At 43.7% G+C, this 27,617-nt stretch overlaps 1 protein-coding gene across 1 annotated transcript in view; it reads left to right on the plus strand.

Annotated features, from left to right (window-relative positions):
• The window catches only part of AP4B1 (adaptor related protein complex 4 subunit beta 1), a 116,680-nt gene that overhangs the window by 57,223 nt on the left and 31,840 nt on the right, over positions 1-27,617 (plus strand). Inside the window, exons 7-8 of the mRNA XM_073615707.1 lie at positions 24,258-24,341; positions 25,301-25,404. Coding sequence (XP_073471808.1) covers positions 24,258-24,341; positions 25,301-25,404 — 188 coding nt within the window. The remainder of the gene's footprint in view (positions 1-24,257; positions 24,342-25,300; positions 25,405-27,617) is intronic.

Raw genomic sequence — 27,617 nt, forward strand, 5'->3', positions numbered from 1 at the left:
ACCCGGTCCTTGAAGGTTTGCTAAACGCAGCCCGCCGTGATGGGTGAAGGTTGGATTTTCTGTTAATTCAGCAAAATCCTGCGGCGAGGATAAGGTAAGGGAAGAAATTTAGGTATTAAAAACATCTATGTATTTCTTCCATTAAAGGAAAAAATGTTGTCATGCCTTAAAATCTCCACTAGATGGAGTCTATGCACATACCTTACTCTGTTGTCTTCACTATTAGCTCAGTCCGTATCTGGTTGCACAGCGTGTGGAGGGAGACTTGCAAGGTAAAAAAGAAATCTGCAAAAAATGTCTTTTTCTCTCCCTGATGGGACCAGAGGGTTAGGGGGACAGCAGCACTGCACCCCCCTTACATGACCCCCCCCCCCCGCCGTAGGCTATTTTACGGCTAAAGCTCTGTTTTTACTGTGGCTGTATTTTTCAAATCTGTGCCTCTACTGCATTACTCCCCCCCCCCCCCCCCCCCAGCTGTGACAGTCTCTCCTCTGCTGATGAGGAAACAAGCTGCCTGCAACACAAGGACACACAAGCTGTGGGACATGTATGGGTTGCAAAACTGGCATTTCTGTTTCAGGAAGGACACTCTTTTACCAGCACTAGGCTGAAATTTATAGCCGCTTTAAAAGTCTTGACTATTTTCAGCAATTTAGTGCAATTTGTATTGCGCCTCTGTTTTTGTACTTCCACTATGCCTGCCAAAAAAGACACCACAAAAACCAAAAAAGTAAAGGTTTCACCCCCAGGCATTAGGATCTCAAGCCGCCTTTCCACGCTGTCTTCCTCGCCTGAATTACCTATTATGGCAAACCAGGGTGGGCCATTGGAACAAATTGATGGTGCAGCTGCCCCTCACATCTCAGCACCTGTATACATGACCTGTATACATGACCCTTTCCTCCTCCCTCCAGGGTCTGGAAGAAAGATTAGCGGCTTTAATCGCATCCTCCATTCAAATGGATAGGAAGCGTACTAGGTCCCCTTCCCCCACTTCAGAACCTTCGCAAGCGGAACAGTGGGCACAGGATAAGGTGTTACCCTTAGTCGATCAGGAAGAAAAGCAACAGAGAAAACAACGGTAGATGAACCTTTTTCAGCCTCTCAATCTGAGAAATTGCTGATACAATCTCTTACAGAAATGGTTCGTTCCACTTTCATGCTGCCTCTAACAGAGTCTCATGAAAACTCAGCCTCTTCCTTAGGTTCCTTAAAACCTTCCCATTCTTTTCATGCGTTTCCAGCACATGCATTACTAGAACAGCTTATTTTTGCTGAATGAGATCACCCGGATAAGCATTTTCTCCCTCCTAATAGGTTTTCAATTCTCTATCCTCTGGAGGAGAATTTCTCCAAAAAATGTACCAGCAATTGACACTGCGATTTCCAATGTGAATAATAACCTAACTTGTCCTGTAAACAATGCACGGATGCTTAAGGTTCCAACAGATAAGAAGTAGTAATCCCTACTAAAATCTGCCTTTTCCATAGCAGGTGCCGTTACTCAGCCTGCAGTCGCCGCAATAGGTGTCTGTCAATCCCTAAAGGACCAATTTAAACAGGCCCTTAAAGAGCATCCTGCACAACAAGATCGGGATTTGGCTGAACTACCTAAGGCATTACGTTTTGCCATAGATGCCATCAAAGATTCTATTCACCAGGCATCCCGCCTTACGCTTATGCTTGTACATATGCATAGAATCCTGTGGTTAAAAAATTGGTCAGCTGAAACACCATGTAAAAACCTCCTAACTGGGTTCCCCTTTTATGGGGAGCGACTATTTGGAGACGACTTGGTTAAATATATCAAGACAATTTCTAGTGGGAAAAGTACTCTTTTACCAGTCAAAAGAAAATATAAACGCCCTTCATTTAAACGGGCTGTTTCCCCTGCGCCAGGGGCTTCCGCCTCTAAGCAGTGGCGACGGCCTCTGCCGTCAGACTCTAGAGGAAAACCTCAGGGTCAGACCCAGGCTCAAAAGAAGCCCTGGGGTAGGAAATCTGCAAAACAGAATCCTAAAGCCTCATCATGAAGGATAGTTTCTATCCTTCTAGGAGGAGAACTTCTGGCGTCAGTCGACATCAGGGATGCATTATCTGCATGTCCCTATATTCAAAAGTTTCTGAGGTTCGAATTAAAACAGCAGCATTTCCAGTTTGTAGCTGTGGCCTTCGGGTTAGCCACAGCACCCCTGGTGTTCACCAAAGTGCTGGCCCCGCCTCTAGCCAGGTTAAAGGCACAGGGCATAACAGTCGTAGCGTACTAGACAATCTATTACTTATAGATCAATCGGTGACTCGTTTGGAGCAAACTATCTTAAAAGTTTGGGTTGGATTCTCAACCTAGAGAAATCTTCCTTAATACCGCTAAAAAGGCTGGAGTACTTGGGTCTGATCATAGACACAGCCCAGGAAAGGGTGTTCTTGCCTCCAGCAAAAATCAACTCCATAGTAGAGCTGGTGTGGAGGGTCAGGTCAAATGGCAATCCCTCCATTCGCCTCTGCATGAGGTTGCTAGGAACCATGGTGGCTTCATTCGAAGCAGTTCCCTATGCCCAGTTCCATTCAAGACTGTTGCAAAACAGTATCCTGTCTGCCTGGAACAAAACAATTCAAGCCTTAGACTTGCCAATGCAACTGTCCCCAAGAATGTCCCAAAGCCTCACTTGGTGGTTACTAACCCAGAATCTGCTGAAAGGAAGATCCTTCAGACCAGTCATCTGGAAAGTGGTAACGATGGATGCCAGCCTTTCAGGCTGGGGAGCAGTACTAGAAAAGACAACTGTCCAAGGACAGTGGTCAAGAACCAAAAGAATCTTGTCCATCAATATCCTAGAGATTCGGGCAGTACGTTTGGCTCTAAAGGCCTGGACTTTCAGGTTACGGGATTGTCCTGTCAGGCTTCAATCCGACAATGCCACAGCTGTGGCCTATATCAATCACCAAGGGGCACCAAAAGTCTCTCAGCACAGAGAGAGGTGAACCATATTCTATCTTGGGCAGAAAGGCATGTTCCATGCCTTTTGGCAGTCTTCATTCTGGGAGTATAGAATTGGCAGGCGGACTACTTAAGTCACCAGAGGTTATTCCCATGGAAATGGTCTCTTCACCCCGACATATTTCGGGCTGTTTGCCAAAGATGGGTGACTCCGGACATAGATCTTCTGGCATCCAGGTTCAACATGAAGTAAGTCAACTTTGTGGCCAGAACAAGGGATCCATTCGTATGCAGAATGGATGCGTTGGTGACCCCATGGGATCAGTTCTCACTGATCTATGCATTCCCCCCTATTCAGTTGCTGCCTCGACTTCTTTGCAGGATCAAGCTGGAAAGAAAGCAGGTAATTCTGGTGGCACCAGCATGGCCCAGAAGGTCATGATACGCAGAAATCGTAAAGATGGCAGTGGAGGGCCCATGGTCCCTCCCACTACGGCCAGATCTGCTCTCTCAGGGACCGATATTCCATCCTTCTTTACGGTCTCTAAATTTACCGGCTTGGCTATTGAAACCCACATTCTAAAGAAACGTGGGCTTCCCGGGTCGGTTATCTCGACCCTGATTAATGCAAAGAAGCCGGCTTCCATAACTATATATTATAGAGTCTGGAGGGCTTATGTTTCCTGGTGTGAATACAAGGGTTGGCACCCTCGGAGATATATCATAGGCAGAATTCTTGCCTTTCTACAATTAGGGATAGAAATGAAATTGGCCTTGAACTTAGTTTTGTCTGTGTTACAAAAACAGCCATTTGAACCAATGCAACATATTCCCTTAGTCCTTCTGACAAGGAAGTTGGTAATTTTGGTTGCTGTATCCTCAGCAAGGAGGGTTTCAGAATTGGCCGCTCTTGTAAAGAGCCATATTTGATTTTTCATGAGAACAGAGTGGTGTTATGCCCTCGTCCAGGCTTTTTGCCAAAAGTAATTTCAGGTTTTCACCTGAACCAAGATATTGTCCTGCCATTGTTTTTTCCAAAACCATGTTCCAGGGAAGAAAAGTCACTACATTGTCTTGATGTGGTGAGAGCAGTGAAAATCTATTTATAGAAAACTGCTCAGATTCGTAAGACTGATGTCTTAGTTATTCTGCCAGAGGGTCCTAAGAAAGGACAAGCAGCGTTGAAATCCACTGTCGCTAAGTGGATTCGGCAAGTGATAATTCAAACTTATGATTTAAGGGTTAAGTTTCCCCCGTTTCAAGTCAAGGCGCACTCTACCAGGTCGGTTAGTTCTTCTTGGGCAGTGCATCATCAGGCCTCCCCCCGGGGCGTCATCAAAGGACCTGAAGTGGACACAAAGAGGTCCTTTGATGACGCCCTGTGGGAGGGCGAAATGCATTGCCACGACGCACTTCCGGTTCTGACCTCATTTCCGGTCTCATGGGAACGCTGACAACGGTGTTTGCTGCATCCTCTGATTGTTTCAATGCCTGATTTTAACTTACTTTTGTAAGTATAACCTTTTATGCGCAATACATTTTCAATCTTAGCATACTTCACTATTGGTCCCCCCTTTTTCTTCCTTTTTGGGTAACTGTTTTTGTATGGCTGAGTATTAACGTTGAAGGATCGTTTATCATCTCATCAGTGAACCTGCCATCCTGCAATATTCTTTGGATATCATTACAAGCCTTTATTGACTCCCAGACTGAAAAGCTGGGTGTAATTGTGATTTGGTGAGTGGGGATACATGTGGGGGTGTCTTGGTACACCTGAAGATTTTTCTCCAATATTTTCTCTGCACTTTCCGCACACCAGATGTGAAGCATTCCCTGCATTTTTACACATTATTTGTGAAGCACCTTCACAGTTTTATATGGACTTTATGGTTTTGTTATCACCTATTATTGGTTTTGTTTGTGAGCGCTGTATTTATATATTGTTTATCACAATGTCCAAGTGTCTAGCACTTTGTGTATAGCAGCTTCATTCAATCATTTTTTTATCACCCATTTTTTTCACACCATCAGCACGAGTTTATATATTTAGATTAGATATTTTCCTAATTCCTAGTACGGTCATGCAACAAGTGGCCTATTTGACAAAAGCAGAATTTTCTGCTTCTACAATATGTCACAATTCATTGGACAAATAACAACCTTTATACAGCCATCTTTGCCCAGGTCTAAAAGCGCCATGCCTCTTCTCCCACTCCTATTTCTTTTATCAGAATTAGATCCTGATATGCCTGCCTTGGACAAGGCAGAGACAGAAGGGGATGAAAAGGACATTGCGGCAGTATTGGAAGAAGCGTCTGAAATATTTTCTCCCCCAGGTTGCCACTATATTGAAGTCTCAAGTGATTGTAAAGATGCATTGTTTTTTTATTTTTATTGAAATAACAAACATGTTATGCTTACCTGCTCTGTGCAAGGTGTGGTTTTGCACAGAGCAGTCCAGATCCTCCTCTTCTTGGGTCCCCTGCCGTCACTTTGGCCCCCCCGCCGAGAACCCCTATGGGGGCATTCCCGAGCTGGCTTTTTGTGTTTATAAGACACTCAGAGCGAGGCTCAGCCCCACCCCCCGCTCCCACCTCACTGTATGTGATTAACAGCATTGCTGTGTCTCAGCCAATGAGAAGAGAGAGAGCCGAGAGATCCTCGGCTTTGGCATTGTCCAGCTTGATTCTCCTCTGTCTCGCCATGCCCCTTTGCATACAGAGATCTGCAAAAAACTTTCAAAGCATTCCCTGTTTATGAACAGATGAAATCTGTGATCTGTGATGATTGGGTCACTCCAGAAAGGATATTTTGCTTCTTCCAAAATCTTAGCTGAACTCTATTCAGTGGAAAATGTTCACAAAGAGGTGGTCTATTCCTGCAGTTGATCCTGCTATCCCAGTCCTAAACATCTCACTTTACCTGCTGAAGGTGTTCCTCCTTTCAAAGATTCTGCAAATAAAAAATTTGAGATAGTCTTAACCTCCCCGGCGGTATGATTATTTCAGATTTTTGATGCTGAAAGCGATACAGTTATTTTGCACGGAAATTTGGCGTTTTATATTCTAGGCCTGTAATTCTTAGGAATAACTCACTTAAATCTGTCCAAACAAGAGTCTAGTAGACATCCTGGGTATGATAAAGTTTGAAAAACGAACTAAAAAATTATAATAAATAATTATAACAAATAATAATAATAAAAATTGTTCAATAATGTAATCAAATCAAAAACACTGAAATTTGCTCAGTTGCAGAATTGTCGCTGTCATTACTTTTAGTGTTTGATGACGAATTTCCCCACGAATCACTGTCGCTCAATTCTCCAAGTGATTCTAATTTATTATCGCTGTTTTCTAGCTGGTCTAAAAGCACTTTTGACGTAAACGTACATTTTTTGGTTGCTATGGACAATCTCCAGTTTCTCCTTGCAGAAAGAATAGTATTTATAATATAAAACTGCATGCAGGACACTGAACAAACCACTAGGGACAAAGGGGATGTGTAATTATTTGATACAGTACTGTAATCTGTAAGATTACAGTATACTGTATCTATACCGTGTTTTTTACTTTTTGAATTTGGCACCGAACTCCGTCCCCGTGCGTCGCAACGCTCGCAGGGAACGGAGCTCGGCACTGTGAATTGAGCGAGACACGGCGGCTCGTAGATCACAGCGGGGAGACATCGCAGGATCCAGGGGACAAGGTAAGTAACCTCTACTTGGATCCTGCGATGCGATCCCGAGTCTGGCTCGGGGTTACTGCTTTTGGTACTGAAAATCCACCCTGAACCAGACTCAGGAATACTGCCAGGGAGGTTAAAGGCTCTCTTTACTATTGCAGGTCCAGCCCTAAAACCAACTCTGGCTACAATTTCAGTATGTCAGACTGCAGCTAACTGGACTAGGGCAATGAATAACCCACATGACCCTGTTTTCCAGGATCTAATGGCTCCTGCTGCTGTCAGTCAACGGGGACAGGCCAAGCCACACTGTTTATGCCTATGAACACAGAGAGCTTGCTTGCTATGGGGGCAGATACTGGAGATGAGGCGCGGACAGTGCCTTTGGGGAAACCCAGAAGAGGAGGTTCAGGGCTACTCCTGTGCATTCTCCTTTTGGACACACCCTATATTTTGCATCCTACTCTGTGTACCTCCACTCGTAGCTATGGCAGAGACCAGGCAAAAGGGAGCCATTTCAAAACTGCAAACATTCACTCTGCCGTAGTCCCACAATCTAAGAGAAATGAAATACACCAGAGCAGGAGCTATCTCTACCATCAGTCTCTGCATACAATTCCTAGTACATAGCGAGTGACATAGTCAGTCTGGAAGTCAATAAAGGCTTGTAGCGATATCCAAAGAATGTTGCAGGATGACAGGTTCACTGATGAGATGATAAACGATGATCCTTCAATGTTAATACTTAGCCATACAAAAACAGGTACCCAAAAAGGAAGAAAAAGGGGGGACCAATAGTGAAGTATGCTAAGATTGAAAATGTATTGCGCATAAAAGGTTATACTTACAAAAGTAAGTTAAAATCAGGCATTGAAACATGCAGCAAACAGCGTTATCAGCGTTCCCACGAGACCGGAAATGACATCAGAACCGGACGTGCGTCGCGTCAATGCATTTCGCCCTCCCACAGGGCATCATCAAATGACCTGAAGAGGACCCAAAAAGTAATGCATTGACGCAACGCACTTCCGGTTCTGACGCCATTTCCGGTCTCGTGGGAATGCTGATAACGGTGTTTGCTGCATCCTCTGATTGTTTCAATGCCTGATTTTAACTTACTTTTTTAAGTATAACCTTTTTTTGCGCAATAAATTTTCAATCTTAGCATACTTCCCTATTGGTCCCCCCTTTTTCTTCCTTTTTGGGTAACTGTTTTTGTATGGCTGAGTATTAACGTTGAAGGATCGTTTATCATCTCATCAGTGAACCTGCCATTCTGCAACATTCTTTGGATATCACTACAAGCCTTTATTGACTCCCAGACTGAAAAGCTGGGTGTCATTGTGATTTGATGAGTGAGGACACATGTGGGGGTGTCTTGGTACACCTGAAAATTTTTCTGCAACATTTTCTCTGCACTTTCCGCACACCAGATGCGAAGCATTCCCTGCATTTTTACACATTATTTGTGAAGCACCTTCACAGTTTTATATAGACTTTATGGTTTTGTTTTCACCTATTATGGGTTTTTGTTTGTGAGCGCTATATTTATATATTGTTTATCACTATGTCCAAGTGACTAGCACTTTGTGTATAGCAGCTTTATTCAATCATTTTTTTATCACCCATTTTTTTCACACCATCAGCGCAAGTTTATATATTTAGATTATATATTTTCCTAATTCTTAGTACGGGCATGCAACAAGTGGCCTATTTGACAAAAGCAGAATTTTCTGCTTCTACAATATGTCACAATTCATTGGACAAATAACAACCTTTATACAGCCATCTCTGCCCAGCTATCTAAAGCTGTCTAAAAGCGCCATGCCTCTTCTCCCACTCCTATTTTGTTATGAGAGTTAGATCCTGATATGCCTGCCTTGGACAAGGCAGAGACAGAAGGGGATGAAAAGGACATTGCGGCGGTATTGGAAGAAGCGTCTGAAAAATTTTCTCCCCCAGGTTGCCACTATATTGAAGTGGGAGCTTCAAGTGATTGTAAAGACGCATTGTTTTTTATTTTTATTGAAATAACAAACATGTTATGCTTACCTGCTCTGTGCAAGGTGTGGTTTTGCACACAGCAGTCCGGATCTTCCTCTTCTCGGGTCCTCTGCCGGCGCTTTGGCCCCCCCGCCAAGAACCCCCATAGCAAGCGGCTTGCTATGGGGGCATTCCCGAGCTGGCTTTTTGTGTTTATAAGACACACAGAGCAAGGCTCAGCTCCACCCCCCGCTCCCACCTCACTGGATGTGATTAACAGCATTGCTGTGTCTCAGCCAATGATCCTCGGTTTTGGCATTGTCCAGCTTGATTCTCCTTTGTCTCGCCATGCCCCTTTGCATACAGAGACCTGAAAAAAACTTTCAAAGCATTCCCTGTTTATAAACAGATGAAATCTGTGATGATTGGGTCACTCCAGAAAGGATATTTTGCTTCTTCCAAAATCTTAGCTGAAATCTATTCAGTGGAAAATGTTCACAAAGAAGTGCTCTATTCCTGCAGTTGATCCTGCCATCTCAGTCCTAAAAATCTCACTTTACCTGCTGAAGGTGTTTCTCCTTTCAAAGATTCTGCAGATAAAAAATTTGAGATAGTCTTAAAGGCTCACTTTACTATTGCAAGTCCTGCCTTAAAACCAACCCTGGCTACAATTTCAGTATGTCAGACTGCAGCTAACTGGACTAGGGCAATGAATAACCCACATGACCCTGTTTTCCAGGATTGTGTTTTAACAGAGCAATTATGCAACTATATTCTGCTCTGCTCTTTTGTGTGGATCCCCTAGACCATGTCATAAATCTAATTTCCATAATGGTTCTAATCTCCATTCATATGTGCAGAATCTTGCCGCTAAAAGCCTTGATATTATCTGAAGCTACACATAAAAACTCCTCGAGGTATGCTTTTTTTTGTTTGGGGAAGAATGTGACCAGTTTATCAAAGATGTCAAATGAGAAAAAGTTTTACTCCCACAGCAGAAGATCCTCCAAAAAAGGAAATTATTTTTCTCAGATATCTCACTCAAAGAGAAATGCCATAATGAGATTCCCTATGAGAGTTCAAAGACTCATGGTAGCCTCCTTTGAGGCTCTATCATTTACCTAGCTTCATTCAAGACAACATCCTGTTGACCTGGAATGGGCTCCTTCTCTCAACCTACCCTTGCTCCTGTCCAGCCAAGCAAGGGGCTCCATATTTTGGTGGATTATAAGCCCAGTCCTAACAATAGGGAGGTCTTTCTTTGCCTATCACTGAAAAGTCATAACAACAGGCGCCAGTCTTTCAGGCTGTGGCAGGGTGTCCCAGTCCCTTATAGTCCAGGGAACGTGGCCACTGGTGGAAGCCAAACTTTTGGAGCTCAGAGTGGTTCAGTTGGTTCTAGAAGACTGGACCCTTCTACAGCAAGGACACCCGATCAAGGTGCAGTCACACAATGCCAAGGCTGTAGCCTATATCAACATAGTGGCACTAGGAGTCATGCAACCTTGGGGAAAGCAAGCCAGGTAATCTCATGGACAGAAACTCACTGTCCATTGATCTCTACAGTGCAAACCTCTTCAATCTGACATGCCAGAAATGGGGGACTCTGGATGTAGACATCCCAACCTCCAGATTTCAGGACAAACTATAAACCTCAGTTTATAGCCAGGATCCTCTAGCCCTGGCCTCAAGATACATTAATAATTCCCTGGTCTCAGTTCAGGCTAATCTATGCCTTCCTTCCCTGCTTCATCTGCTCAAACAGAAAGAGCAAGAGAGGAAAATTGTGAATCTATGTACACTGAACTTGCCCAGAAGAATCTGTTACACAGACATACTCAGATATCTAGCAGATGATCCCTGGCCTCTTCCCATATGGCAAGATCTGCTATCTCTACGACCTCTATTCCATCCTGGTTCACAATCTCTGGGCTTGTTAGAAAAGTTCTGTTTTCCTATAGTTGTTGCCTACCCGTTTCATTCATTGGTTAAGAACATCCCAGGATCTATGAATATTTCCTCTATGTCCTGTACTGTATGATTAAAATAGGAGGAATTTTGAATTTTGCCTTTAAATTCTATATTTTGGAATACAGTACAGGAAACAGGACACCCTTCCCTCTATTTCTTGGTTACTCTCTTATTACTTGCTACAAAACTGAGGAATCAGGAAGTGGGGTAGGGTTATAGGGGAAGCACCCGGGGGACATATCCTTGAAAGTTTTTCCAGTGTCCAATCACCAGAAGGTATGGGCCCATTGGGTTACCCTATTGGGTCTATAAAAACTTTGCCTCTGTCCTTTACTCCAAGATATTGAATTTACAGATAAGTCAAAATTCCTCTTTCTTTATTGTCCATCATGGGACACAGAGCCTAAGTAATTACTTAATGGGTTATGGGCCACCTTCAGGTGTTGACACTGGTATACCCAATACAGGAAGTTCACTCCCCTATATAACCCTTCCTCCTTCCAGGAGTACCTCCGTTTTTTCGCCAGTGTTTAAGGTGTTGGTCACGATTGAAGATGTGCTCTGAGGAGCTCCAGGAGGGATCCATGCTGGATTTAAAAAACCTCCACAACCGAATCCAATCCACGCCACTGCGGCTACAGGATGGTACCCTGGCCTCGCATTTTGCTGGTAACGCTTTTCTTTGAGGGCTGGACCCTAGGAACCAGGACTCTTTTTGGTCTTGCTACATTACCTAAAGTTGTCCTGAGGGGTGCTATACAGGTCCAAAGGAGTGGAACCCCTATTAAAAGGGACCCGGTCTTTGAAGGTTTGTTAATGCAGCCCACCGTGATGGGTGAAGTTTGGATCTGCTATTATAGCAGTATCTTGCAGCGAGGATAAGGTAATACTCCCTCTAGAGGGAGTATATTACACTTACCTGGTACGATGCTTTTTCAGCAGCTGTGTGTCTGGCTCTAGCAGCATGTGTGTTCCCAGCAGCCAGAAGGGGGTTCTTAGTTGAACAAATGATGTTCCTCTTCTGAGAGATCTCAGGGTGGTACAGCAGTAGTTTATAAGCACATTTTTTTTTATATAGCAGCTCCTACTAACACAATCTAGGAGCCTAATAACACTGCTGACAAAAAATTCCCCCTCCCCCTCCCCTCACCTCCTGGAGAGGTGCGGTGGCGGCTTCCACAGTTTTATAAAATATAGACTTGCCCTTGTTGAACACTATCTTGAGATTTCCCCAGCCTGATATTACAGGCAGCACATTCTGGCAGGTTCAGACGGGATTTGTAGGCTTTGATACGGCCGGCGCCGCCTCCTCCTCCTCTTCGGGTCTGCAAATGCAGACCCGAAGAGGAATGCTGTCCACGCGCACACACGCGTGGGAAGTGGTCTCATAGATAGGCGGCACCGTATGCGGGATGTAATGTCCACGTGGAGCACACGCCGCATACACTAGGGCGGAAGGCGCTGAGGACGCCTAATCAGGTTCTCACCTGAGGTTTAAAACACAGACACTCTCAGTTAATCTATGCTGAAGACAGAAGTCTGACACACTAAAGGACGCAAGAGTGCTGGGCACGTAAGGGGTGTAAGCAGGCATTTCCCATACAGGAAATACAGTTGTTACTCAGCATTAACCACTTGCGGACCGCCGCCATCGTTATACAGCGGCTGTTTGAAGGAGGGTATCGTTGTTATGGCAGCAGCTAGTGTCTTCAGCGGGCGGTCCGCTACAAGATAAAAGTGGTCTCTGCGGCCCCCTCCTGCTGCAATTCAGTGCCCTCCGCCACTTTCCAGAACCGTCGGCAGCGTCGGAGGCGATCGCGTCTGTCCCCTGGGCTGATATGGAGATGAGTGAGGGGAAGATGGCCCCCACCCGTCTCCATGACACTGCAGGGCGGAAGTGACGTCAAAAGGTCACTTCTGCCCATAGCTCTTAAAGGGCCAATTTATTTTTTATTTTTTTTTAATTGCATTTTAGTCTAAATATGAGATCTGAGGTCTTTTTGACCCCAGATCTCATTCATATTTAAGAGGTCCTGTCATGTTTTTTTCTATTACAAGGGATGTTTACATTCCTTGTAATAGGAATAAAAGTGACATTTAAAAAAAAAACTGTAAAAATAAAAGGTAAAATAAATAATAAAAAAAAATACATTTTTAAACGCGCCCGTCCCGAAGAGTTTGTGTGCAGAAGCGAACGTGTACGTGATTAGCGCCCACATATGAAAACGGTGTTCAAACACATGTGAGGTATCGTCGCGATCAGTAGAGTGAGAGCAATAATTCTAGCCCCAGACCTCCTCTGTAACTTAAAACATGCAACCTGTAGAATTTTTTAAACGTCGCCTATGGAGATTTTTAATGGTAAAAGTTTGTCGCCATTCCACGAGCGGGCGCAATTTTGAAGCATGACATGTTGGGCATCAATTTACTCGGCGTAACATTATCTTTCACAATATAAAAAAAAATTGGGCTAACTTTACTGTTAAAATATAAAGGGATAGGGGTGTGTGGCGCTACCTGTACTGGGGTAATCTGTAAAGTATCTGTGCTATACCTCTGCAAATAAACCTGATATACCCTCTTACAGATTATTTCATAAAACTGTGTGAAAAACTATATAAACTATATAAAACACACCCCATCTTCATGTAAATTGATAAACCTTCTATTACCAGTGGGAGAGATAGTACCATCAGAGTTTCCCCTAATGTACCACAATATATAACATACCAGTTTAAAAACACCCTGTAGGATACCTAGTGAGGTGATAAGTGTCCCACAGAAGTGTCCCTCCTCTGTGACCCAGCTTCAAACAGTGGATGGTACAACAACTCCTTTCATCTCATCCTCATAGGGAAAAAACAGGTCTCCCATAGTGTAGTAGTTTTATAAAAAGGATTTTATTTAAAAAACACAAAATAAAACCACTCTAGACTCCCCCTGCAAAGGGCAGCCAGTACTTACACTAGTGTGGGAGAGAGCGTGCACAGAGGGAGCTATGGAAGAGACACATCAGCCGAGCAGCGTGCGCCTCAGCTGCGTTCCAAGCTCGCTCTGGTTTCCGGGTATGACGTAGATGCATAGCTCCACCTTACGCATTTCGTCATCGACGTTGCCAAAGGGACACCTTTGACAACGTCGATGATGTGGTTTGTGGTTGTTACTAACTTTACTGTTGTCTTATTTTTTAATTTAAAAAAGTGTGTTTTTAAAAAAAAAAAGTGCGCTTGTAAGACCACTGCGCAAATACGGTGTGACAGAAAGTATTGCAACGACCGCCATTTTATTCTATAGGGTGTTAGAAAAAAAAAAGTATAATGTTTGGGGTTTCTAAGTAATTTTCTAGCAAAAAAACCTGTTTTTAACTTGTAAATGACAAATCTCAGAAAGAGGCTCGGTCCTTAAGTGGTTAAAGTCTGATCTTTATGGTGACATTGTTTTTTTGCTAAAACTATTGTTCAGCAAATACTATATTTTTGTTTAAAGTGCCTCTGCTTTTGTGCTTATCACAATGACTTCCAGAGCTACCACAAGGGTACCAAAGATTACACCCCCAGGCACTGGGTGCATGCTCTGTCTGCAACAAACTCACCGCCCTTCACAACCTCTTTATCACAAATTCCTTTAACCTGCTTGCCATTACTGAAACCTGGCTTCATGAATCGGATACTAGTTCTCCTGCTTCCCTCTCCCATGGGGGCCTTCTCTGGACTCACTCCCCCAGACCAAGTGGACAGAAGGGAGGTGGAGTGGGAATCCTTCTAGCCCCATGCAGCACCTATCAGGTACTTCACCCACCTCCCTCTCTGACAATCTCCTCTTTTGAGACACATTGCATTTGTCTATTCTCTCCCATTTCTCTAAGAATTGCTGTCATCTACCGGCCCCCTGGAAAAGTATCAGCCTTCCTTGATGACTTCTCTACCTGGCTACCCTACTTTCTCTCTTCTGAAATCCCCACAATTATTCTCGGTGACTTCAACATCCCTTTAACACTAACACTACTATTACTTCTAAACTTCTCAGTCTAACCTCATCTATTAACCTGAAGCAATGGATACAGGCTCCTACCCACTCCAACGGCAACACCCTTGACCTTATCTTCTCCTATCTGTGCACTCCATGCAACCTTTCCAACAATCCTCTCCCACTCTCTGATCACCACCTTATTAGTTTTGCTCTCTCCCTGTCTTCCACCTCCTCTCCCTCCAACCGCCTAACAGTTACACATAGAAACCTTCGCCACCTCAACCCTTCTCTTCTCTACTCTGCTACTGATCACCTCTATGACAAAATCTCCCCTCTGTCCTGCCCCAACCTAGCCACTTTCATCTACAACAGCTCCCTGTCTTCCTCCCTAGACAAGCTTGCCCCCCTCACTACACGCAGAATTACGCCCCGACTGCTACAACCCTGGCAAACAGATGACACCAGAAGTCTCAGAAAACGTAGCCGCGCTCTTGAGCGCCTGTGGCATAAGACTAAGATCCAGGAAGACTTCACACAATATAAATCTGCCCTCCTAAAATACTATTCCTGCCTTCACACTGCCAAACAGACCTACTTTATCACACTCATTAAAACCTTCTCATCCAGTCCACGTCAGCTCTTCTCTACCTTCAACACTCTACTCTGTCCTCCACTGTCTCCACCCACCAACTCACTCACTGCCCAGGAGATCACCAATCACTTCAAAACTAAGATTGATACAATTCATGAGGAGATCGCCAATGCGCAAAAACCTCCCCCATGCAACACCCCATGTCCACAGATACAATCACTACTTCCCTCATTCAACCCTGCTACTATTACTGAGATTGCTAAACTTTTATCTAACACTCATCTAACCACCTGCCCCCTGGATCCTGCTCCCTCGCAAATGCTACGCTCACTCTCTGACTCAATTCTACACTCTAACTCACATTTTAAACCTCTCCCTCTCTTGTGGCATCTTCCCAAACTCTCTAAAACATGCGCTAGTCACCGACATACTTAAAAAGCCCTCACTGGACCCCACCAATCTCAACAACTTACGTCCCATCTCCTTACTCGCCTTCTCCTCCAAACTTCTTGAAAGACTAGTCTACAACCGACTAAGCGACCATATGACCATGAATAAACTTCTTGATCCCCTTCAGTCCGGTTTTCGCCCTCAACACTCCACGGAAACTGCTCTCCTAAAACTCTCAAATGACCTACTAACGGCTAAAACCAGTGGACACTATTCTGTACTACTTCTCCTGGATCTCTCTGCTGCCTTTGACACAGTGGACCACCCCCTCCTCCTCAATAAACTCCACTCCTTTAAACTCCGTGACTGTACTCTTCGCTGGTTCTCATCCTACCTATCCCACGGCTCCTTCAGTGTCACTTACAACTCTACTTCCTCCTCTCATCTTCCTTTCTCCGTTGGGGCCCCTCAAGGTTCTGTTCTTGGACCTCTCCTTTTCTCAATCTACACCACCTCCTTGGGTCAGTTGATTGCCTCCCACGGCTTTAAATATCATCTCTACGCTGATGACACCCAAATCTATCTCTCCACCCCCCAGCTCTCTCCATCTGTCTCCTCACGCATTACCAACTTACTAGCAGACATATCTGCCTGGATGTCACATCACTTCCTCAAACTCAACCTATCCAAAACCGAGCTCATGATATATCCTCCCTCAGGTGCCACTTCCCCTGATTTCTCTGTCAATATCAACGGCTCAACTATAAACCCATCTCCCCACGCCAAGGTCCTAGGTGTAATCCTGGACTCTGAACTAGCCTTTCGACCCCACATTCTATCACTATCCAAAATTTGCCGCCTCAACCTCCGCAACATCTCCAAGATACGCCCCTTCCTAACCAATGTCACTACAAAGTTTCTAATCCACTCCCTGGTCATCTCCCGCCTCGACTACTGCAACTCCCTCCTCATTGGTTTACCTCTAAATAGGCTATCCCCACTTCAATCCATCATGAACACTGCTGCCAGGCTCATCCACCTCACAAAGCGCTCGGCGTCTACTACACCCCTCTGCCAATCCCTCCATTGGCTGCCACTCAGTCACCGAATTAAATTTAAGATACTAACTATAACTTACAAAGCCATCCACAACCTGGCCCCCAGCTACATCTCTAACCTAGTCACAAAATACCAACCTAATCGTTCTCTTCGCTCCTCCCAAGACCTCCTGCTCTCAAACTCCCTTGTCACCTCATCCCATGCTCGCCTTCAGGACTTCTCCAGAGCCTCTCCCATCCTCTGGAATGCTCTACCTCAATCCGTCCGATTTTCTCCTACTTTATCCACTTTCAGACGATCCCTGAAAACTCATCTCTTCAGAGAAGCCTATCTGGCCCCCATCTAAGAACTGTACATTTATCTTCTCAATCAGCACATCACCCACAGTTATTACCTCTTGTATCTCTTGACCTTCCCTCTTAGATTGTAAGCACTAAGGAGCAGGACCCTCTGATTCCTACTGTATTAAAGTGTATTGTATTTGTACTGTCTACCCTCAAGTTGTAAAGCGCTATGTAAACTGTTGGCGCTATATAAATCCTGTATAATAATAATAACTCCAGTCGTGCCTCCATACTGTCATCCTCTCTGGACATACCTGACATTGCAAGCCAGGATGAGTCATTGGAAGCAATTGGTGTGCTACTCCTTTTCACACTTCAGCCCTTGTATACGTGACTGAAAATGCATTTTCCTCTGCCCTGCAGGGCCTAGAAGGAAGATTAGCAGCTTTAATCGCATCCTCTATCCAACTGGATAGGAAGCGTACTAGATCCCTCTCCCCCACTTCTGATCCTTTACCAAGGGAACAATGGGGACAGGATGAGGTATTACCCTCAGGTGATCAAGAGGAGAAACAAGCCGATTATTCCTCTGCGGAGGAAACAACAGTTGATGATTCAGCTTCACAATCTGAGGTACAAATTCTTATGGAGATGGTTCGCTCCGCTTTCATGCTACCCCTAACAGAGTTAGCTGAAAGTCCGGTTTCTTCCTTGGGTTCTTTAAAACCTTTACAGCCTTTGCATGCGTTTCCTGTCTATGCATTACTAGAAAAGCTTATTTATGCTGAATAGGATCACCCGGATAAGCATTTTCTCCCTCCAAAGAGATTCTCAGTTCTCTATCCCATGGAGGAAAAATTTACTAAAAAATGGAAGGTTCCAACGGTTGACGCTGCATTTTCCAGTGTAAATGAAAGCTTAAAGTGGTGTTCCGGCCGAAATTATACTTTTTAAATAAAAATACCCCTATAATACACAAGCTTAATGTATTCTAGTAAAGTTAGTCTCTAAACTAAGGTCTGTTTTGTTAGTTTATAGCAGTAGTTTGTTATTTTATAAACTTACAGCAGGCCGTGGCCATCTTAAGTGTGGGCATCTGAAGCCAGACTGTATTTCTTCCTGGATCTCATCCTTGTAGATCTTGCACATGCTCAGTGCAGCACAAGCAGTGTAATAGGTTTCAGGTCAGGTTTCCATAGCAACGGCAGTGTCAGAGGAAGTTGCCGCCCCTTCCCAGAAGGCATTGCAAACAGGAAATGATGCGATGGGCCGCGGCCAGGGAGGAGGAAGTGAAAAATGAATACAGCAGAAATACAGTAGATGCTGAGAAAAAAAATAAAAAAATATCCAAATTGTTTACAGTGCACAGTTTAGTGAGGGATGCTGAAGAGTTGTAAAAGTGGGTGGAACTCCACTTTAACTTGTCCAGTAGACAATGCACATATGCTAAAAAGTTGGAATTCCTGTTAAAATCCTCCTTTGCTTTGGCAGGGACCGTTACTCAGCCTGCAGTCGCAGCAATAGGCATCTGTCAGTCCTTAAAGAACCAATTCACAGAGGCTCTTAAAGGGCTCCCTGCACACCAGGCCCGTGAGTTTGCCAAACTACCAAAAGCATTATGTTTTGCCATAGACGTTATGAAGGAATTTATTCACCAGGCATCCCGCCTTGAGCTTGTGCTAGTACACATGCGTAGGATGTGTACTAGCCCTTTGGTTAAAAGGTTGGTCAGCCGAAGCACCTTGCAAGAAACTTCTGACTAGTTTCCCCTTTCATGAAGAGCGATTATTTGGCGATAATTTATATAAATACTTCCAAACGATTTCTAGTGAAAAGAGTACTCTTTTGCCAGTCAAAAGAAAGTATAAACGTCCCTCATTTAAACTGACTTTTTCTCCTGCGCCAGGGGCATCCGCCTCTAGGCAGTGGCGACGGCCTCCACCGTCAGACTCTAGAGGAAAATCTCAGGGTCAGGCCCAGACTCAAAAGAAGACCTGGGGCTGGAAAGCTGCAAAGCAGAATACTAAAGCCTCATCGTGAAGAGGTGTCCCCCCTAACCAGAGTGGGGGGAAGACTTCTGCATTTCTCAGAAGTCTGGCAAAGGGAAATTCAGGACAGATGGGTTCTCTCCACCGTGTCTCTAGGATACAAACTAGAATTTCGAGAGTTTCCACCATCTCATTTTCTGAGATCAATCGTTCCCCTGGAAGGATCCAGGGAAAAGGCAATCCCGGTTTCAAGCATTAAACCGATTATTGGCTCAGGGGGTGATCATACAGATCCCCACAGAACAGCAAGGTTGGAGCATGGAGTTTTATTCAAACCTGTTTACGGTACCAAAACCAAATGGAGATGTCAGACCCATTCTAGATCTAAGGAATCTAAATCATTTTCCAAAGATCCGCTCATTTTGCATGGAGTCAATCAGGTCAGTAGTTTCTATCCTACAGGGAAGAGAACTTCTGGCATCCATCGACATCAGGGATGCATATCTGCATGTCCCTATATTTCCCGCTCACCAAAGGTTTCTGTGATTCGAAGTGGAACGGCAGCACTTTCAGTTTGTAGCCTTGCCCTTCGGGCTAGCTACAGCACCCCGGGTGTTCACAAAGGTAGAGGGAGAAATGTCACCACTCCAGGAGTATTTGACAGACAGGAAGTAAAATTCCTCTCAGTTCGGAAGCTGTAGGTGCTGGCAATTGCTAACAGCAATAAACAGGAATTGATTCTGGACAGCCGCACGCTTGAAAAAATAGCCTTGTTTATTTGGAAAAATTCACATCGAAATCAAAGATAACAGCAGACAAAAGAGAGCTGACATTTCGCACTAACGTTAGTGCTTACCCATAGCTCACGTTAGTGCAAAACATCAGCTCTCTTTTGTCTGCTGTTATCTTTGATTTCGATGTGAATTTTTCCAAATAAACAAGGCTATTCTTTCAAGAGTGCGGCTGTCCAGAATCATGTTCACGAAGGTACTGGCCCCACCTCTAGCCAGGTTAAGGGAACAGGGCATAACAGTCTTGGCGTACCTAGACTATCTATTGTTAATAGACCAGTCAGTGGCCCGTTTGGAGCAAAGTGTACACATTACAACCAGTTACCTGGAAAGTCTGGGTTGGATACTCAAGCTATAGAAGTCTTCCTTAAAACCGCTAAGAAAGCTGGAGTACTTGGGCCTGATCACAGACACAGCCCAGAAAAAGGTGTTCTTGCCTCCGGCAAAGATCAGCTCCATACGAGAGCTGGTGTGGATGGTCAGATCAAAAATAGATCCCTCAATTTGCTTTTGCATGAGGTTGTTAGGAAAGATGGTAGCTTCATTCGAAGCAGTTCCCTATGCACAGTTCCATTCGAGACTGTTGCAAAACAGTATCCTGTCTGCTTGGAACAAAATGACCCAAGCTTTGGACTTGCCAATGCGGCTGTCCCCAAGAGTGTCCCAAAGCCTCAGTTGGTGGTTACTAACCCATAATCTACTGAAAGGGAAATCCTTCAGACCAATTATCTGGAAAGTAGTAACGACAGATGCCAGCCTTTCAGGCTGGGGAGCAGTACTAGAGAAGACGACTGTCCAGGGACAGTGGTCAAGAACCGAAAGAGCCTTGCCCATCAACATCCTAGAGATTTGGGCAGTGCGTCTGACTCTGAAAAATTGGACTTTCAGGTTAATATCAATCACCAAGGGGGCACCAAGAGTCTCTCAGCTCAGAGAGAGGTGAACCATATTCTAACTTGGGCAGAAAGGAATGTTCCGTGCCTATCGGCAGTCTTCATTCTGGGAGTAGAGAATTGGCGGACTACTTAAGTCAACCAGCAGTTATTCCCAGGGGAATGGTCTGAGGTTTTTTGCGCTGTTTGCCAGAGATCCTGACGTAGATCTTCTAACGTCAAGAATCAATATGAAGTTAGTCAACTTTGTGTCCAGGACAAGGGATCCCCTCGCATGAGGAACAGATGCGCTTGTAACCCCGTGGGATCAGTTCTCACTGATCTATGCATTCCCCCCTCTTCAGTTGCTGCCACGACTTCTTTGCAGGATCAAGCTGGAAAGAAAGACGGTGATTCTGGTAGCACCAGCATGGCCCAGAAGGTCCTGGTACGCAGAAATCGTAAAGATGGCAGTGGAGGGTCCATGGCCCCTTCCACTAAGGCCAGACCTGCTTTCACAGAGGCCGATATTCCATCCTACTTTACGAACGCTAAATTTAACTGCCTGGCTATTGAAACCCACATTGTGAAGAAACATGGTCTTTCCAGGGCAGTTATTTCTACTTTGATTAATGCAAGGAAGCCAGAGTCCAGAGCTATATATTATAGAGTCTGGAAAGCTTATGTTTCCTGGTGTGAATCCAAGGGTTGGCACCCTCGGAGATATATCATAGGCAGAATTCTTGCCTTTCTACAATTAGGCGTAGCGATGAAGTTGGCCTTGAGTACTATTAAGGGCCAAGTCTCAGCCTTATCAATTTTATTTCAAAGACCGCTTGCTACGCATTCTTTAGTCCGGGGTTTTATGCAAGGGATGATGTGGATTAATCCGCTAGTTAAATCACCTTTAAGCCCTTGGGACTTGAATTTAGTTTTGTCAGTGTTACAAAAACAGCCATTTGAACATATACAGCATATTCCCTTAGTCCTTTTGACAAGGAAGCTGGTATTTTTGGTTGCTATATCCTCAGCAAGGAGGGTTTCGGAATTGGCTGCTCTTTCTTTTAAAGAGCCATATTTGATTACTCATGAGGACAGAGTGGTGTTGCGCCCTCGTCCAGGCTTTTTGCCAAAAGTAATTTCAGGTTTTAACCTGAACCAAGATATTGTCCTCCCATCGTTTTTTCCAAAACCATGTTCTAGGGAAGAAAAATCACTACATTGTCTTGATGTGGTGAGAGCAGTGAAAATCTATTTAAAGGCAACTGCTCAGATTCATAAGACTGATGTCTTATTTATTCTGCCAGAGGGTCCTAAGAAAGGACAGGCAGCGTCGAAATCCACTGTCGCTAAGTGGATTTGACAAGTGATAATTCATGCTTATGATTTGAGGGGTAAGATTCCCCCGTTTCAAGTTAAGGCGCACTCTACCAGGGCGGTTAGTGCTTCTTGGGCAGTGCGTCACTAGGCCTCCATGGCTCAGATCTGTAAGGCCGCAACTTGGTCTTCAGTGCATACATTCACCAAGATTTATCAAGTGGATGTAAGGAGGTATGATGATATCGCCTTCGGGCGCAGTGTGCTGCAGGCAGCAGTATAAGTCCTCAGGTCTGGGGGTGCCCTACGGGTTGTCTCTCTCTCCCCTCAAATAGCATTGCTATGGGACGTCCCATCACAGGCTCTGTGTCCCATGATGTACTATACAGAAAATAGTATTTTTATAACAGCTTACCTGTAAAATCCTTTTCTTGGAGTACATCATGGGACACAGAGGTTCCTCCCATCTTGTATGGGGTTTAAGTATATTGGTTTGCTACAAAAGCTGAGGTACTCCTGGAAGGAGGAGGGGTTATATAGGGGAGTGAACTTTTTGTATTGGGTATACCAGTGTCAACACCTGAAGGTTGCCCATAACCCATTAAGTAATTACTTAGGCTCTGTGTCCCATGATGTACTCCAAGAAAAGGATTTTACAGGTAAGCTGTTATAAAAATCCTATTTTTTTTTTTTTTTTTTAATTCTATGTCCCATTCAAGAGATTACCCTTCACTTCCTGTATTGTATACACAGCAGGAAATCAGAGGAAATTTCTCCAAAAATAGGTAAATCCTCTCCTAGACAGTTGTCACAATATGCTGTATAAATTAGAAATAGAGATAGACCAACTGCTTGGTCTTTAGGTACCTTGTCGGAACACAACAACGTCTCAAGTTCGGGTCCATTGGTACAGTATCTCACAACAGTGAGTACACCTCTCACATTTTTGTAAATATTTCATTATATCTTTTCATGTGACAACACTGAAGAAATGACACTTTGCTACAATGTAAAGTAGTGAGTATAACAGTGTAAATTTGCTGTCCAAACCTCTGTCAACAAAAATGAGTACACCCCTAAGTGAAAATGTCCAAATTGGGCCCACAGTCTCAATATTTTGTTTGGCCACCATTATTTTAATGAAATATTTACAAAAATGTGAGAGGTGTACTCACTTTTGTGAGATACTGTACATTTGAGCTTATAAAAACTGACGGTTCATGAGCATAAACGTGATACCTGTATCTTATTAGCATGTTTGCGTTTTCAATAGTTGATTAAAACGTTAAACATAATGTACATGGAGTCCAACTCCAGGCACAACAAAAAAAAACCTAGCATTGGGCCCATTCCTACACTGCAACGGTTAAATGCTGGTTATGTCTAGGGGTGCAAAATTAAGGGAAAATACTTTATTCCTCACTCAAGCAAGCTCCCCTCCAGTGGTACAAATGAGTCGCTGCTGCTTCATCTCTAAAGGGCCGTACACAGGAGCCGAATATTGGGTAGTATCAGCCGGTTAAATAGAAACCAGCGGACATGCAGCCCGTGTGTACGTCAGCTGGTCTGTCGAAGGGGCATGAGTGAAAAAAGGTGTGCCGATTGGCACCTGATCAGCGCTCTCAGCCAATGGCAGTCCCCCTGTCAGAACACAAAAGTTCAGTGGTGGAGATTGCTGTACTAACATTGCTCGTCTCAAGCTCTTCAGTTTTTTTTCATTCAGCCCGCTGGGTTGAACGGAAAAAAACTGTTGTTAATGTGCACCAGGGTTTAGTTGCTCGCAGCTGCATTGAACATCTTTAAAACAAGCAAAAGGACACCACCAGAGCAGAAGTTAAAGCGGAGTTGCACCTAAAAAAAAAAAGTCAGCAGCTACAAATACTGCAGCTGCTGACTTTTAAAAGAAGGACACTTACCTGTCCAGGGCGCCCGCGATGTCCTCACCTGAAGCTGATCTGTCCCCGGGTGCAGGCGCCGGCATTGCTAGTGAGGGAATCAGAAAGTGAAGCCTTGCGGCTTCACAGCCTGGTTCCCTACTGCGAGTCGCGCTGCACGTTCTGAGTGGTCCCTTCTGTTTTCTGGGACCTCTTTGTCTCCCAGAAGACAGCGATGGGGGCGGAGGAGGGGCTGGACATGGTGTAGATCGCCGCGGATACTGCCAGAAGTGGGAGCAAATACCTGTATTAGACAGGTATCTGCTCCCCCCTCCCCTCTGCAAGGTGCCCAATGTGACACCGGAGGGGGGGGGGAATCCGGACAGTGGAAGTTCCATTTTTGGGTGGAACTCTGCTTTAAGGTAAGTAATACTGCTTCCTATTATTCCCACTAGACATAATGAATATTTAATCCTATAAATGGATTTGTAAAGATGAAAAAGTGAAATATTTTTTCTGATGTTACATATCTGTATATTTATTTTTAGGTCGTATTGCAAGAACATACAGTGAGATGTGTGTGAAAATCTTGGCAAGCTTACTGGAGTTCAAACAAGAGCACATTACATCAGGTATCTTCATAACTATTGTAGCAATAATAAATTGCTGTGTCTGTTTGACATTAAAGTAAAATTCTGGGCTATACTCTAATCTTAAAAATGCTCCCTTTGCACTCCTAACGCCTATGTTGACTAACCTGTGTAAGAAAGATCTGTATACTTACTTATTCTTAGGCTGCTCTAGTCTGGCCTTGTGATCCAGCTACCATGTCAGCAGCGGCAGCTGCAGGGGAGAGGAGGGAGCGCTGGCAAGGGATGGACTGTAGTAAGCTTATGGTGATGGCATTGCCAGCCGTTGTCAAGCACTCTCTCGTCTCCCCGGTAGCATTTACTGTGGCATATGCAACTTTATGCTTATGATTTTGGACTAATTTTTGGGTTGGATAAGTTTTGGTGAGAGGAATATAGAAGCTGCTATTGCTGACCAGCTATAGATGCTATTCACTTGACTGTAATGCTCAACTTAAACATCAATGCTTCCTGATGCCCTGTCCTAGAACACGCATGTAGATAAATTAAAGTTGGGGAAAAGTCCTTATCTGCATACCTGTTTTTTAAGTCATTTGCACAATGTATTGGAGAAAAATTGGGTCAATATGACAGGCAACTATCATTTTAAGAAAAAAATTAGCAGTGACAACCCAATGTTATTCCTTGTCAAATTTATTTTAAGATACCTTATCTAGCAAAATAATATATGTTATTTATCAAAAGAGAAACCAAAAAGGTTCACTCAGAAAAATGATAATTCTTTTACATGCTATTATAAATCAATAAAAACCCTTCCTAATCTTAAAAAAAGGAAAATGATTGGCTTTCAGTAAACATCAGTTTTTGTCAGCCAAACTTCAGATATAGAAGCATTTTTTTAATAGAACATTAATCGACTGACATGTCATAGGCATTTATATTGTCCTGTTGAGGTTTGAGCAGTGTATCTTATATTGTGAGCTTTTTGTGTTACTTCCCAGCTGTCATACAGACATTTCGGGACCTTGTTTGGCTGTGTCCTCAGTGTGTAAGTTCAGTGTGCCATGCTCTTCCAGGCTGTGAAGGAAACATTCAGGATAATGAGGTAATTTGTAACGTGATTTTCCATTTACTGCTTTTACCTAAAAAAAATAATCTTTAATAGCATTACCAAAAATATATGCATGGTGATGATAAACATGATTGTATGTGTTTAAATGCCTGTTTCATAGTTATTGCAACACATCATCATAATTTTTTTTTTAAGAATTTATTTGCCATACACATAACAAGTACATTCTTTGCCACAAGTGAATAGATACATTCCATGTGTTACAGAGCTTATAGAGATACATAACACAATCAAATCATTGGCACGTGTTAGCAAAAGATCAGAGTATAGCATCACAGCCAGATTGATTCTAGCTGTTTAAATAGTTCTGTAAAGAGTTCTGTAGCATTCTTAGTTATATGGCATCCATATATGTATAAAATACATGAAGCGGTTTACCGTAAATCAAAGTATTAGTAAAATCAAGAACCATCTTCTCCCCAACGCCTAATGCCCCGTACACAGGATCGGATTTTCCGACAACAGATGTTGGATGTGAGCTTGTTGGCTGAAAGTCTGACCGTGTGTATTCTCCATCGAACGTTTATTGTCTAACTTTTCACCAACAAATGTTGGCTAGCAGGTTCTCAAATTTTCCGCCATCAAAGCTTTGTTGTCGGAATTTCCAATCGTGTGTACACAAGTCCGTGCACAAAAGTTCACGCATGCTCAGAATCAAGCAGAAGGAGCCTCATTGGCTATTGAACTTCCTTTTTCTCGGATCATCGTACGTCTTGTACGTCACCACGTTCCCACGTTCGTAATTGTTGGCCAACATTTGTGTGACCATGTGTATGCAAGACAAGTTGGAGCCAACAACCTTCAAACAAAAATCTACGGTTTTGTTGGCAGAAAGTCCGATCGTGTTTACGGGGCATTAGGGTCAATTGCCGGACATGTGACCCCATCCACTACGCATAAGTTGGTGTCCAGGTTCTCTTGTGAATCCGCCCATCTAAACCATATTTTGTAAAATTTTTTGGGACAACCACAAGCTTCATAGGTCATTATTCTGTATATAAAGGCAGGTCTGAATGAATCAGGTTTTTGCAGACCTAAATACCAACCCAGGCAGAGCGGATCCACTGGATCGATATCACCTTCCTTGCGTAGAAGTATAGTGTAAATAAAAATAATCATCTATCAAACCCAGCATGCATCTCTCTGGGTTGCATATATTGGGCAGGATCATAATTTTTAATCAATACATTTGACTATTTACGTTCCTTTTAACTATTCTCCGGGATACCAAGATGTACCCAGGCCATCTGGGAATACAGTTACTTTTGTGTGTTCTGAATGTGCCCCCAAGGCCCCTGACAATTAAAGGCTCTTACAACATCCTCTTCACCTAGCTACAGGAGTGCCAAACTTCCCACTTTATCATGGAGACTTGCCTTGGGGAGCCTATAAAATCACAGAATTTCCAAATCATATAGAGATGTGACTTTCCTCTTTAGCTTTTATCGTTAGTCACTGCAACGTAATAAATTATAATGCACTACATTTATTACAAATAACACACACTTGATGTTCCACACAACCTATAGTTTCCATGTTTAACATATCTTTGTTGGCTTATGATTTTTTTGATTATTCTCTCTTTTTTTGTGTATAAACAAAGATACACAAATACATATAAGAAAATGGCATTGCTATGTCAACATTCCTTATTACATACATTGCTTACAATATACAGTTATTCTCCTATTTCCCCCACCCCCCAAAAAAAAGAAGGAAACCCCCTCTCCTCCCCCTCCCCCTGAACCCCTAAACCTCTATCAAATCCTTCAAACCCTCTGATTTTTTTAAACTACATCCATTTTCCCTATATGTTTCAATATATCGCTAGTGAATCCTCTACTGTATGGATTGTTTCCTCTATGGCTTATGATTTTAAACCTAAGTATATTTTCTTTCTCGTACATCACGGGACACAGAGCCTCAGTAATTACTGATGGGTTTTGGGTATCACAAGGTGATCGGACACTGGTCACACCCTAGACAGGAAGTTCAACCCCCTATATAACCCCTTCCCTTACTGGGGATACCTCAGTTTTTTTGCCAGTGTCTTAGGTGTTGGTCACGAATAAGATGTGCTGTGCTAAGCTCCAAAGGAATATCCTATACTGGGCAAGCCATGCAACCTGATCCATTCAAAGTGCTTTTTCAGGCCAAATTGGATGGTACCCGGGCCTCGTGTCCGA

This window comes from Aquarana catesbeiana, linkage group LG02 (genome assembly GCF_042186555.1).
Source record: "Aquarana catesbeiana isolate 2022-GZ linkage group LG02, ASM4218655v1, whole genome shotgun sequence".
Lineage (NCBI taxonomy): Eukaryota > Metazoa > Chordata > Amphibia > Anura > Ranidae > Aquarana > Aquarana catesbeiana.